Raw genomic sequence first — 14,946 nt, forward strand, 5'->3', positions numbered from 1 at the left:
GGAATTTTGGGTTTTCATGAGCTGTATGCCAAAATCATCCGTATTAAGACAATAAAAGACCTGAAATATTTCAGTTATTGTGCAATGAATCTAAAATATATGAATGTTAAATTTTCATCATGACATTATGGAAAATAATGAACTTTATCACAATATGCTAATATTTTGAGAAGGACCTGTATTAGGAGGCTCTACAGAGAAAAACAATCTGGGTCAAGGAGGAGTTATCTGTCACCGAGAGCAAAAAGAATTAAAATAAAACCTTCCAATCCACAGTGGCAGAGACCTAAACCTCAAGAGGTGCATGAAACATACAAACAGGCAGCTCATCAAAAAAATATGTTTATACTAATGCACTCAGATTTAAGTTCTGTTTTTAGAAACAAACTTATACAGCCTGGCATAGTGAAACAAACCCACATTCCTCCATAACCATTAAACACATACAATTATATATCAGGGAGAAAAAAAGAGAGTGCTGTATGCTTTCTGTTTTAACGTCCCTTTTATTAGCAACATATTGCAGAAACCCTTTTTATTGTTTACTAAGAAATTAGTGGCAAACTGATACAAACACAAATATTAACTCATAGTTTCATTAAAAGGATTCAGTGAAAATCTAAAGGTGAAATGGGAGATCTGTGATCTAGTTAAAGAAGCCATCATATATTTAAAGATCATGTATTAATATTTAATCCCAAGCAGCAGCTGTTTGCACTGTGTAAGTGTCTCTGAGCAAGACAAACGCCACCTGCATTTTCACAGCAATGCAACTTCTGAAGTGGTATTAATGGCCACGAAATACACTATGTGGCAGCACAGTTAGTCAAACTAAAAACAGGCAATCCTGTGAAAGAATGACGTTAAAATGTGTATAAATCAGTGAGAAGATTTTGTTACATATTGCAATGAGACAACGTTCTGATTACACTCCTCACATGGGTAACAAAGAGATTATTCAGCTTATATTTCTGTTTATATTTTGCAAAGAAGAGTAACGGGTCACGCCAGCTTTACAATCTCATGAACCATTCTGCTATCCAAAGTTGTAATGAATGCCTTTACAACAAAACGTGACGTCGCCCGATACAGCGGAGCCGGGGTCCCACCCTGGAGCCAGGCCTGAGGTTGGGATTCGTCAGAGAGCGCCTGGTGGCTGGGTTGCTCCTCGCGGGACCCGGCCGGGCCAAGCCCGAACAAGAGACGCGAGACCATCCCCCAGTGGGCCCACCACCTGCAGGGGGAATCGTGAGGGACCGGTGCAAAGAGGATTGGGCGGCGGATGAAAGTGGAGACCTCGGCAGCCCGATCCCCGGATGCTTAGGCTGGCTCTAGGGACGTGGAATGTCACCTCGCTGGGGGGGAAGGAGCCTGAGCTTGTGCGGGAGGTCGAGAAATATCGACTAGAAATAGTCGGGCTCACCTCCACGCACAGCGTGGGCTCTGGAACCCATCTCCTTGAAAGGGGTTGGACTCTCTTCTACTCTGAAGTGGCCCACGGGGAGAGGCGGCAGGCTGGGGTGGGTTTGCTTGTTGCCCCCCAGCTCAGCCGTCTAGTGTTGGGGTTTACCCCAGTGGATGAGAGGGTCGCATCCCTGCGCCTACGGGTTGGGGAGAGGTCTCTGACTATCATTTCAGCCTACGGGCCGAGTGGTGGTGCAGAGTACCCGGCCTTCTTGGCGTCCCTGTCGGGGGTGCTGGATAGTGCCCCTCCTGGGGACTCCATTATTCTGCTGGGGGACTTCAACGTCCACGTGGGAAACGACAGTGACACCTGGAGAGGCGTGATCGGGAGGAATGGCCTCCCCGATCTGAATCCGAGCGGTGTTTTGTTATTGGACTTCTGTGCTAGTCACGGATTGTCCATAATGAACACCATGTTCAAGCATAAGGGTGTCCATCAGTGCACCTGGCACCAGGACACCTAGGCAGGAGGAGAATGATCGACTTTGTTGTCGTATCATCAGACCTTCGGCCGCATGTTTTGGACACTCGGGTGAAGAGAGGAGCTGAGCTGTCCACTGATCACCACCTGGTGGTGAGTTGGATCCGCTGGGGGAGGAGAAAGTCGGACAGACTTGGCATGCCCAAGCGCATAGTGAGGGTCTGCTGGGAACGTCTGGCGGACCCCTTGGCCAGGGATGTATTCAACTCTCACCTCCGGGAGAGCTTTGACCAGATTCCGAGGGATGTTGGAGACAGAGTCCGAGTGGACCCTGTTCTCCGCATCTATTGTCGATGCTGCCGCCCGTAGCTGCGGCAGAAAGGTCTGTGGTGCTTGTCGCGGCGGCAATGCCCGAACCCGGTGGTGGACACCGGCAGTAAGGGACGCTGTCAAGCTGAAGAAGGAGTCCTATCGGCTGTGGTTGGCTTGTGGGACTCCTGAGGCGTCTGACGGGTACCGTGGGGCCAAGCGTGCCGCGGCCCGGGTAGTGGCAGAGGCAAAAACTCGGACCTGGGAGGAGTTTGGTGAGGCCATGGAGAAGGACTACTGGTTGGCCCCGAAGCGATTCTGACAAACCGTCCGTCGCCTCGGGAGGGGGAAGCAGAGCTTCGCCAACACTGTTTACAGTGGGGGTGGGGAGCTGCTGACCTCGACTGGGGACATTATTGGGCGGTGGAAGGAGTACTTCGAGGATCTTCTCAATCCTGCCATCACGCATTCCCTGGTGGAAACAGAGGCTGGGGACTCGGGGTTGGACTCTTTCATCACCCAGGCTGAAGTCACCGAGGTGGTTAAAAAGCTCCGCGGTGGCAGGGCTTCGGTGTTGGATGAGATCCGCCCTGAGTACCTCAAGTCTTTGGATGTTGTGGGTCTGTCATGGTTGACACGCCTCTTCAACATTGCGTGGCGGACGGGGACAGTGCCTCTGGATTGGCACACTGGGGTGGTGGTCCCCCTACATAAGAAGGGTAACCGGAGGGTGTGTTCCAACTACAGGGGGATCACAATCCTCAGCCTCCCTGGTAAGGCCTACGCCAGGGTATTGGAGAGGAGAGTCCGGCCGATAGTCGAACCCCGGCTTCAGGAGGAGCAGTGTGGTTTTCGTCCCGGCCATGGGACACTGGACCAGCTCTATACCCTCTACAGGGTACTCGAGGGTTCATGGGAGTTTGCCCAACCGGTCCACATGTGTTTTGTGGACCTGAAGAAAGCATTCGACTGTGATGCCCTGTGGGGGGTGCTCCAGGAGTATGGAATCCTGGGCCCTTTACTAGGGGCCATCCGGTCTCTGTACAAGCGGAGCAGGAGTTTGGTTCGCATTGCCGGCACCAAGTCGGACCTGTTCCTGGTGTGTGTTGGACTCCGGCAGGGCTGCCCTTTGTCACCGGTCCTGTTCATAACTTTTATGGACAGGATTCCTAGGCACAGCCAAGGGCCGGAGGGGGTCTGGTTTGGGGACCAGAGGATTTCGTCTCTTCTTTTTGCAGATTATGGTCCTGCTGGCCCCCTCTAGCCAAGACCTACAGCACGCACTGGGGCGGTTCGTAGCCGAGTGTGAAGCGGCAGGGATGAAAATCAGCTCCTCCAAGACCGAGGCCATGGTTCTCGATCGGAAAAGGGTGGCTTGTCCTCTTCAGGTTGGAGGGGAGTTCCTGCCTCAAGTGGAGGGGTTCAAGTATCTCGGGGTCTTGTTTACGAGTGAGGGAAGAATGGAGCGGGAGATTGACAGACGGATCGGTGCGGCTGCCATAGTAATGGGGACTCTGTGCCGGTCCGTTGTGGTGAAGAGAGAGCTGAGCTGAAAAGCGAAGCTCTCGATTTACCGGTCGGTCTTCGTTCCTACCCTCACCTATGGCCATGAACATTCGGTCATGACTGAAAGAACGAGATCCCGGATACAAGCGGCTGAAATGAGCTTCCTCCGTAGGATGGCCGGGCACTCCCTTAGAGATAGGGTGAGGAGCTCGGCCATCTGGGAGAGGCTCAGAGTAGAGCCGCTGCTCCTCCACATAGATAGGAGCCAGTTGAGGTGGCTGGGGCATCTATACCGGATGCCTCCTGGACACCTTCCTCGGGAGGTGTTCCAGGCACGTCCCACCGGGAGGAGGCCCAGGGGACGGCCCAGGACACGCTGGAGGGACTATGTCTCTCGGCTGGCCTGGGAACGCCTTGGACTGGAGGAGGTGTCTGGGGAGAGGGACGTCTGGGCATCTCTGCTGAGTCTGCTGACCCCGCGACCCGGTCCCGGATAAAGCGAAAGACGACGAGTACGATGATAAAATTAAACAACAGAGGTAATTTAAAAAAGTAAAATAAAAGACAGACAATAGAATGATGGACACAAAAATGAAAGGAAAATTGGACTGAAAACGCAACTAATCATGCCTAAATGGCACAGTCAAAGGCCACTCTAAACAAATAAGTTTTTAATCTTGATTTAAAGCAACTTAGGGTTTCGGCCCTTTTAGAGTTTTCTGGCAGTTTATTCCAGATTAGTGGAGCATAAGAACTAAAAGCTGCTTCTCCATGTTTAGTTCTGGTTTTGGGTATGCAGAGTAGATTTGAGCCAGCATACCTGAGAGGTCTGGGTTGTTGATACACTGACAACAAGTCTGTAATGTATTTTGGTGCTAAGCCATTCAGTGATTTATAGACTAACAGAAGTATTTTAAAGTCTATTCTCTGAGCTACAGGAAGCCAGTGTAGGGACTTTAGAACCGGGGTGATGTGATCCACTTTCTCAGTTCTAGGGAGGACGCGGGCGGCAGCGTTCTGGATCAACTGCAGATCAACTATCATGTCTCTTTGGCAAACTGAGTCATTGCAGATGATGCTTTCAAAAATAACAGAAAAATGGTCAGATAGAGCAACATCAGTTACAGACACCTTGGAAATGTTTAGACCCTTAGTGATGATCAAGTCCAAAAAAAGTCCCTGTTTGTGGGATTGCTGTTTAACATGTTGAGTCAAACCAAAATTTCTAAGAGTGTCAAATAAATCTATTGTACTTCTGTCTTCAGGATTGTCCATGTGAATGTTGAAGTCTCCCACAATAATTAAACAGTCATAATCAACACATATCACAGATAAAAGCTCATTAAAATCACTGATAAAGTTTGTTTTGGACTTAGGAGGCCTATAAATATTCAAGAACATTGTTCGGACCGGGCTCTTTACCTGGAGAGCCAAATATTCGAAAGAGTCAAATTTGCCCAGAAATACTTTTTTACACTCTAATAAATCTTTAAACAAAGTGGCCACTCCTCCACCTTTTCTTTGCTGTCTGCTCTCACAAAGTAAATTGTAGTTTGGAGGCATCGATTCTATCAGAATGGTAGCTTCATTAAATTCATGTAACCATGTTTCTGTTAAAAACATAACATCAAGATTGTGGTCAGTAATGAAGTCATTGATTAAAAATGATTTTCCTGACAGAGATCTAATGTTCCGTAAACCCAGTTTATATGACTTAGTTTCTGATATTAACTCTGTGTTTGGTTGTACCTGACAGTTTATGGCTTTTGTTGATTGTTTATTACTGTCTCTTATCCTTTTGGCTTTGCTCTTTCTGTCACGTATAAGCACAGAGATTTTACAACTAGCTCCTATCAGGGGCCCAAGTTTTTCCTGGACATGCTCATTTCTGATAGAGTTACCACTGGGGCCCAGATTGTATCACAGATAAATGATTTGAAGGTCCTGATTAGGAGGAGATAGATTAGGAGGTGGTGGAGGTCTGCTGCATTTGGAAGATGTTGGTTTAATAGCAGGGCCTCGGCCACGGGGGGTGTTGAATGGAGAAGATGTCAGAGCCATTTGGGTCCCGGTCTTAAGAGCTCCTTTCATGTTATCAGAATCCAGTAAAGCAAAAAGCGGGTTCAGTGGGGTGATGGGAGAGTTCTGTGCGGTCTGGGTCGGGGTCTGGGGTGAGGGGGGTTTACCCGGGGTGTCGGGTCTGGGTCTGGGTTTGGGGGGATGGCGGTATAATGGGGGGGTCCACGTCTGTGGATTTCGACGGGGAGACCTTTTGTGATGACCTCTCTTTCTCAGCCAACTGGCCGGTTGTCTCTGCTGGAGCTGTTGGAGGCAACGTTATCATTGTTGTTGATACTCCATGTTCTCTGCTGAAGATCAAAGCTGCTGGCGGATTATTTACTGAATAGAAGAGATTAGATGTGAGACGTTTGGCTCCTGGCTTGTTCAAACAGAAACCATCTTGCTTGAAGAGTTGTCTTTTTTCCCAAAAAATATTAAAGTTTTGATGAAGTTCACAGGTGTGGTGGCACATGCTTTTTTCAACCACTTATTAATCATCAGAAGTCTGGAAAAAACCTCATCTCCACAGAAAATCGGTGCAAAGGGTCCGCTGAGAAACACCTTGATATTGAGACCTCCAACAATATTCAGAAGTCGAGTGAAATCCTCCTTCAGTCTTTCTGATTTTTTCCATTATTTCCAGCTGTCTCACTCCTATCAGTTGTTGTGACATCAGCTCGCTGTCGAAGTCTCCTTTTCCCAGGGGAAACAGGGACATTTCTCTGTAATTCTGGCCATTCTATTTTATTTAATTGCTGAGATCTTCCAGTGACTCGTCTACCTTGATTTTTTGGGCATGCTCCTAAAACATGCCAGGGGGGTCTGCCGGTAGGTTTATTCTCAGTGTTCTGATTGCCGGCTGAGTTGTTGAGCTGGCTGTCACTGTTTGGGATCACAGGCAGAGTTGAATCATCGTTGTACCCCATATTCACCTCCACATTCACTTCTAATCGGTGGATTTTCATCTCCAAAGGAGAAAACGTCTGAGCAGGCAGAGAGGCGGAAGTGCCAATCTTAGTCATTAGATGACTAAGATTGGCATTCACAAAAACTGCTGTTTAACTGCTGCAGTAAATTAATTTGCAGTTTTAATCACATTAAAACAGACATATTGCTTCCTGTAATCGGACCCACTGAGAGTATATCCAAATGCAGCATGAGTTGATGAGCATTGAAGCAGATGTTCGCAGTTTAAAGTCTTACATCAAAATCACAAACAAGATCCTGTGTGACAGGGCAAGACAAAATATGATCCATTAGCAGCTGGTGTTGGACCTCAGGATCGCTTTCATGCCAAGAGAAAAATAAAGGGGCAATTTTAAAAAGAAAATACAGAGGCCGATGTGTGCTAAAAGTGGGGAAATGTAAGATTGTACATGCTTCTAATTCTGAAACCAGACACAAACGCGGATCAGCTCATAAAATAGCTTCAGCAGGCAAATAGCGTCTCTACGTAATAGTTTTTTTTTTTCAAATACAGAGTTGCCACACGAGAACACGGCCAACATGTAATCACTCAAAAGTATTTCTTTTTTTCCTCATAATTATAAGTTAGCATAGTATTTATATGGACTGCATATAACCTGATACATTTTCAACTTTAATCGATCATTTTCTAAGTGAATCTGGTAAAATGTTTGCAGCACAACTTTTTTATTTGGAAACTCCATTCTGAGAGTGATTTCTTCCCGATACAGTCAGATGTTTTTGTCAAAGGGGTGAGGAGTGTCAGGTCCTTGAGTATAACAAATGTTCTCTATCTCTGATCGCTTCATTGCACCTGCTGCTTTGTGGCTTAGAAGACTGCATTCCGATGCAGAAATAGGTGCAAATCTCTCCCATTTGCTGAACATGATGGGCATGTTTGCTCCTTAAGGTACTTATTACAATCTGCTTTGTAAATCCAGTGCAGACACAAAGCGTGTTAGCAAACCTGTTCCAAAAATGGAGGAGATTGCGCTGCTTTGTGAAATCTTCCCAGAGTGAGTTACAGTGTTGCACATTGACAGTTTGTTACCTAGCAGCTTGAAAACACCTATGCCTCTATGGGAAACTGAGTGGCTGGTAAAGTCACGATAAAAATCCGTTTTTTTTCTCCCTCACTAGTTTGAAGAGTCAGTCTCATACTCACAACTTTGAGATCTCCTTCAGCTGGGAGCTTGTGGTTGTCTGCATTGTTTTCTCCACGGCGTCCCCCATCATTGTGATTGTTTACCTCCTTCTCTTTCTGCTCAAAGTACTCCAGGAAGGACGGCTTGGCCGGCTGCATCGTCTCATCTCGCCCTACGTGACACACAATCAAACCGCCATTTACTTGACTGTAGCAGAACTCAACATATCATATGCTTTTTACTTACATTTTTAGCTAAAGATCCGAAAAAACGAAGAGTGGACTGGATTCAAACGATGCTTTTGTTTTAGAGCCTAAATTCTGAATGGGTTGAAGCATCAAAACATAAGGATTTAAAGAACCAGATGCTAAATTTATCATAATAGGTGATTTTTGTTTCTGAAAAACACAAAACTAAAATCACATAATAAAGGGTTGCATATAAAGACTGGTATGAGGTGCCGGGCTAGAATATAAGACATGCAACATAAGGGAGTTTGTGAAAGTAACACAGCAGATGAGTCTACAGAAGGATAGTGTGACTGGATTTAGTTAATGGTAATGGATCTCTGGGTGCAGTAAAAAATCATTTCTAGTATTAATAATAGTCAAATGTTATTATTCTCATTCCATTCCAGTATTCTTTGGCCCTTCTGATTAGAGCAAAAATCTCCATGTTGAAAAACAACATATTCGCCAAATAGTTTTTATTTTTACCCCATTGTGAAACACATCTAATAGTATAATTAAAACGGTCAACAATATATTAATTTTATGCTTTTCACCGAGTTCTGTATTCCAATCAAGTTATCAAAAGAATCATGCTTATTCCTAGATATGAAAATAATAATTATTAACATAAATAAACAGTTACATTGCAGCTTAGGAATCAGTGGATAAATAAGGGCAGCACAAGGCTCAGAATATGGATACCTTTAACTGCAAGCATAACTTGTATGCTATTCCCCTAATCCCTCGACGCTGCAGGTTACTGCACACTGAGCCAGCGATAATGCTCCGACTTGCAACAATTCCCCTTCATAGGGATCAACTAGATGCTAAATTATTAAAGCAGCAATAAACGGAACAAGACAACATAAAACATCAGGACGAACATGACAATATAAGGAAAAAAGAAACCTTAAAACAACAATTATGTTGGGTTGGGCTTTAGTGTATTACTGGTCCAACAGAAAAAGAACCCAATATCCTATCAATGCAGTGTATACCAGATCTAATAAATCCTGCACCAAAAATGCATCAATGTCTTCCATGATGAATGGACTGCTGGATAGAAAGATTAGCTATTAACCTTTTTGTAGCACAAACATTACAATCACACATTAGTGATTAAGTTAAGATTGCATAACAGCTAAAAACAAAAATACTCTTGCATGTGGGGATTCACCAACATTAAATTTGGGTGCACATCAGTTATTGTTAATAATCGATATATACTCATATATATTTCACAAATTTTTTTTTATTTCAATAGCTTTACTTGTAAGAGTCACAAGAATTTTAATTTAACCGGAATACCAGTGTGTTACTACGTGGGAGTTAAGACAGCGACACAAACTGCATTTCACAAATTGTAACCGTGTTAGTGCACCAGTGGGGCAAATCAGTGAGTGTAGTTCAGGGTTGGATTCATAGCTTTAATAAGCTGTGGTGTTATTGAGGAAAAACTCCCACGGCATGCACACATCACAAAAAACAACTGCCACAGTTAACATTTAGGGCTACTGATTTAGAGTATTCTAAGGAAATCCTTTACACCTAATTAAATATTTCCTTTTACAGAACCTTGTTAGATATGAGCCTTTTGATCTATCATCATTACACTGGAAAGTAGGTGAAAACACAGGTAGTTTAAAAGTGCACTTAAACAGATTTGTGGCTAATTGTACAATTAAATAAATGGAAAATGAATAACTTGAAAGCCATAATCTTGATTCAGCTATTTAAGGATGTAATGATTCAACATGACCAGAGCAGATGTTCAGCTTTTAATTACAGGGTGAAGATATAATGAGGTTTTCGGCTCATTTTATATAAAATAAATGCTGAAAAAAATGATTGTTTACCTTTTTTCGGTGTGGGCAGTCAAGAGAATACACAGGTTGTCCTTGCTGGCAAATTAGTACAATGTAAAATGACAATACATTACCAGTCAAGTCTAATTTTAATGTATTAAATATTTAAAGTAAAAATATCACGCAATCGGTATTTAAAAGTATTTGCTGAATATGTCTGATGATAAGAAAAGAACTCTCTTAAACCCTAGATACTGTAGAACATGTAAAGGAAATTCAATTTTAAGGGGTTCTGGTCTACTTTCCTCAACTTGCAGAAGCAGAGAATTTAACATGTTTATGTGTCAATAAGGGAAACGATGACTTTGTTAAGACACTTGTGAAGAACTCCTCCCAAGGGAAGAGGCTAATAATGGTGCATTGGGATATATTTACCAAATTTCTAAGTCTTCTCAACTTTCTTTTGCTTTATGAAATTGTAAATCTTCATAGTTCTGACAGAAACTAATAAGAGCAGCTCAATAAATAGCAGCGCTGAGTCAATAGGAGTGTTAAATATATCGGCATGGTCTAATTTGTGGAACCAAAGCCACTTTTTATGTGAATATAAGAAAATCAATCTAACGTTTTGTGCTGTCTGACGAGAGCTACACTCATTTATTCTCAGACACTGAGCTTATAAAAGTCAAAAGTTAGGGAAGCTTGCCTTAGTTTTCCTAATATGGAGATGCTGCCTGCCCACCCAAAATAATCAGATAACTGAAGGTCAGCTCTATAAAAATCCATGAAACTTTAGTTCGGTATCTAATGTTGTTTGGAAACTTCAGCAGTTATCTGACTGGTCAGAAATACTTTGAGATGGTGCTATAAATTCTGGCCTGCTGTGCTTTAATGCCTCTCTACGCCAACCAAGTCTGAAGGCCAGCATGTTAGTGAGCAGTATTAAATGCATCGCCCCTTTTTTAAAGTTTTACATTTAAGGTTGACTTTTATTTCTGCTTTTATGAAGATTTATGCTGCAAAATGCCAAAATGACCAAATACCTCTAATATAGGATATATGTTACCTAACTTAGTTAAATAGGTGCAATTCTTTTTAAATAAACACTGCAAAACATTTTTAACACCTCACTGGAGACATGTCATGTGCCAGCCTGCTTCAAGTCCTCCATCATCATCCCTGTTCCCAAGAAGCCAAGGACCACAGGGCTTAATGACTTCAGACCCGTCGCCCTGACCTCTGTGGTGATGAAGTCCTTTGAGCGCCTTGTGCTCTCACACCTAAAAAACATCACCGACCCCCTCCTGGAACCCCTGCAGTTTGCCTACAGAGCCAACAGGTCTGTAGATGATGCAGTCAACCTAGCCCTTCACTTCATCCTCCGGCACCTGGACTCCACAGGAACCTATGCCAGGATCCTGTTTGTGGATTTCAGCTCTGCCTTCAACACCATCGTCCCAGCTCTGCTCCAGGAGAAGCTCTCCCAGCTGAGTGTGCCCGACTCCACCTGCAGGTGGATCACTGACTTCCTGTCTGACAGGAAGCAGCGCGTGAGGCTGGGGAAGCACGTCTCTGACTCCCTGACCATCAGCACCGGTTCCCCCCAAGGCTGTGTTCTCTCTCCTCTGCTCTTCTCCCTGTACACCAACAGCTGCACCTCCAGTCACCAGTCTGTCAAGCTTCTGAAGTTTGCGAACGACACCACCCTGATCGGACTCATCTCTGATGGTGACGAGTCCGCGTACAGATGGGAGGTGGACAATCTGTTGGACTGGTGCAGCCAGAACAACCTTGAGCTCAACGCTCTAAAGACAGTGGAGATGGTTGTGGACCTCAGGCAGAACCCAGCCCCACCTGCCCCATCACCCTCTGTGACTCCACAATTGACACTGTGGAATCTTTCCGCTTCCTGGGAACCATCATCTCCCAGGATCTCAAGTGGGAGCCAAATATCAGCTCCCTCATCAAGAAAGCCCAGCAGAGGATGTTCTTCCTGCGGCAGCTGAAGAAATTCAACCTGCCAAAGACTATGATGGTGCACTTCTACACAGCCATCATTGAGTCCATCCTCACCTCCTCCATCACCATCTGGTACGCCGCTGCTACAGCCAAGGATAAGGGCAGGCTGCAGCGTGTCATTCGGTCTGCTGAGAAGGTGATTGGCTGCAGTCTACTGTCGCTCCAGGAACTGTACACCTCCAGGACCCTGAAGCGGGCAGGGAAGATTCTGGCTGATCCCTCCCACCCCGGTCACAGACTCTTTGAAACTTTCCCCTCTGGCAGGAGGCTGCGGTCCATCCGGACCAAAACCTCACGCCACAAGAACAGTTTTTTCCCATCTGCCACCAGCCTGGTTAACAAAGCCCGGAAACCACCCTGACACTCTCCCTTTCCCCCACACCCCCCCTTTTTGCTGACAGGACACCTGTAACCTGTAACTCTATGCGTTACATTAACGCTCAGCTTGGACTCCTGCTTTACTTGCACAATGATCACCTGCACTGTTGTACCGCCCTGGTATCCTATACTGCTCTACATTTACTCTCACTCACTTAAAACTGTGCACATATATTTATATTATATTGTAGATATGTTTATACTGTTTAATTTGTATTGTATTGCACCGACTATGGCAAAACAAATTCCTTGTATGTCCAAAAACGTACTTGGCAATAAAGCTTTTCTGATTCTGATTCTGAGAATCAGTGGTTTAAGGCAATCGTGTACAGCAAAATGTTCTTCAAAGATCGGTAGAAAACTCTGCTTAACCTGCTAAAACATTTCCTTTTTCTTTCTGCTGGCCTGTTTATTTACTTTTTTTAAAGCAATGGGGACAACAGACAGTCAACATGGATAATCTTCAATGCACATTAAAAAGCCTGAACTGATTTGTCTTCCTTGCTAATTTTGAAATCAGTTCAGCATCTCCTGCCTAAGTAACGTTGGAGCTCTTATCAAAAAGTTTCAAAAACTGAGTTTGTACAGTTTAAAAACACAAGTTAAAGATAAAACAGGAGAAAACTTTAGAGTGCTGCCATCCACTCCTACCGCTTTAATCAACCCCATTAACCTTTCATAGACGAAGAGTTGTAGGAGATGAGCAGCATAAAATACTTTACAGTCTCTTTAATGAGGACGCCCCGCATGGAGCAAAGCCAGCGTTATTTTCAGCAAGCACCGAGTTAACTGTGGAGTTTGTGCTTCCCAGCTTCTGCACAAGAACTTGTAGAACAATTATAGTGGCTGTTTTATACATATTTAAGAATCTGAAATTTAAACCCGTAGTCCTGTGGTTAGGAAGCCTAACTAACCATTTATGACCTAAATGTATTTTTTTAAAACCTGTTTTATCAATTACAAATTCTTATAATGATGGTAATTATAACTTCATCTGATTGTCTTCATTTCGTTCAATTTAAACCAAAATGCAGAAGCAAAGCGTTGAACCATAAACTAAAGCAGCAGCCTTTGGTATGAACTACACAACTTTACTGCAATGTTGTTTGGATGGCACAGGAATCTATCTACAGGGAGAAATGTTTGAAAAATGCATCTGTTTGTTGCTTTCTTAGTTATCAAGAAATAAACCAGTTATTTGGACAAATACTGATGCCACAAATATTTAAACAATCAGATTTGAACTAAAACCGTTTCATTTTTCAGTATCGTGTTTTTATTGATGCTAAATAACTGACCAGAACTCCCTGTTAAATCTAAGGAAAAATTAGAAACAACTTTTATGACACATAAAGAGATGACACATCTGCTGTTTAAACCAAATTTACCATATTTAATTTCCAGTTAGATAACTACTGTCAGCTTTGCATATTGCACTTGAATTGCACGTCTGGGGTTTGCATGACAATTATTCTTCATAATGAAAAGATTAAAATAGTGTTTGAGTTTGAAAAAGAACTCTAGATTTTAGAAATATATTTTGAGTTAATCTGGTTTACAGTAAAAGGAAGAAGAAGATGCTGAGGGAAAACGCTTTTTATGAATCATGGTGAGTGAGGGTAAATAGCAAATCCATGGAAATTAAAAGGCTTTTTTTTAGTTCTATTAGGGGGGATCGATCTCTGATCTAATCTCTTATCCAAATCCTCAGGGCCTCGGAACCATAAAATCAGACTCATTAGCTTGGTGAATGGGCAAAGACACACACACACACACACACACACACACACACACACACACACACACACACACACACACACACACACACACACACACACACACTTCAGACAAAAGACAATGAAACATCCTTGATTGTGGACGTTCAAAGTCAGAGAAATACACACAAACACAGAAGCATGTAGGGTTATAACGTAATTATGATTTCTAAATGTTCCTGTGTTAATGAAGTTTAAAGGGAAGCAAGAGGAGATCCATGCTAACACAATGCTTAAACAAATAAATCAGATTGGAGAAATGTGTGTGGATTAAATGAGTGCGAGATCAAGATTTATCGTTGTCCATGCAACTACGATGAGGTAATCCTTATTAAATGCGTGCTTGTGTTTAATGTAATGACATCAGTAGCGTGTATCATGTACAATTTTACAATTTAGATCATTTATGCACACAGTATTTATTTTAATGAAGATTGTACAAGAAAATCTCTGACATCAAAAACAGATTTTGACATAATAATGTCAAATAATTAAAAAGTATAAAAAGTAATAACTGAACATGACTGCAAGGATATTCACTTTCTTCTGGTTTCCCTTTAGTGGTAAATACAGCAAGTAGTGTGGCTTTGTCTCAAGCAGGTTTGCACATGTGAGCAGGGCAGCTAAAATCTAAACCCCAGTTGTAGTTCTCCGACAGAGTGAAAATGATTATCTTCCAGGATTTGACAGTATTTTTCTGCATTCATGTTCTCCTCTACCATTACAAGCCGTCCAGGGAGAGCTGGTAAGAATCCCCAGAGCATGATGCTATCACCACTATGCTTAGTGGTGGAGATGTGTGTTTCTGACATTCATAAACAGCTTGTAGCCTGGTGACCAAAAAGCTCAATGCTAATCTCATAAGAC

At 43.4% G+C, this 14,946-nt stretch overlaps 1 protein-coding gene across 3 annotated transcripts in view; it reads right to left on the reverse strand.

The window, feature by feature from the left end:
* The window catches only part of LOC124857302 (serine/threonine-protein kinase 4-like), a 37,559-nt gene that overhangs the window by 10,413 nt on the left and 12,200 nt on the right, over positions 1–14,946 (reverse strand). For all 3 annotated transcript variants that reach the window (XM_047348516.1, XM_047348518.1, XM_047348517.1), the window contains one exon: positions 7,893–8,044. In XM_047348516.1, the coding sequence (XP_047204472.1) occupies positions 7,893–8,044 (152 nt within the window). The remainder of the gene's footprint in view (positions 1–7,892; positions 8,045–14,946) is intronic.

Source organism: Girardinichthys multiradiatus, chromosome 20 (assembly GCF_021462225.1).
Source record: "Girardinichthys multiradiatus isolate DD_20200921_A chromosome 20, DD_fGirMul_XY1, whole genome shotgun sequence".
NCBI lineage: Eukaryota > Metazoa > Chordata > Actinopteri > Cyprinodontiformes > Goodeidae > Girardinichthys > Girardinichthys multiradiatus.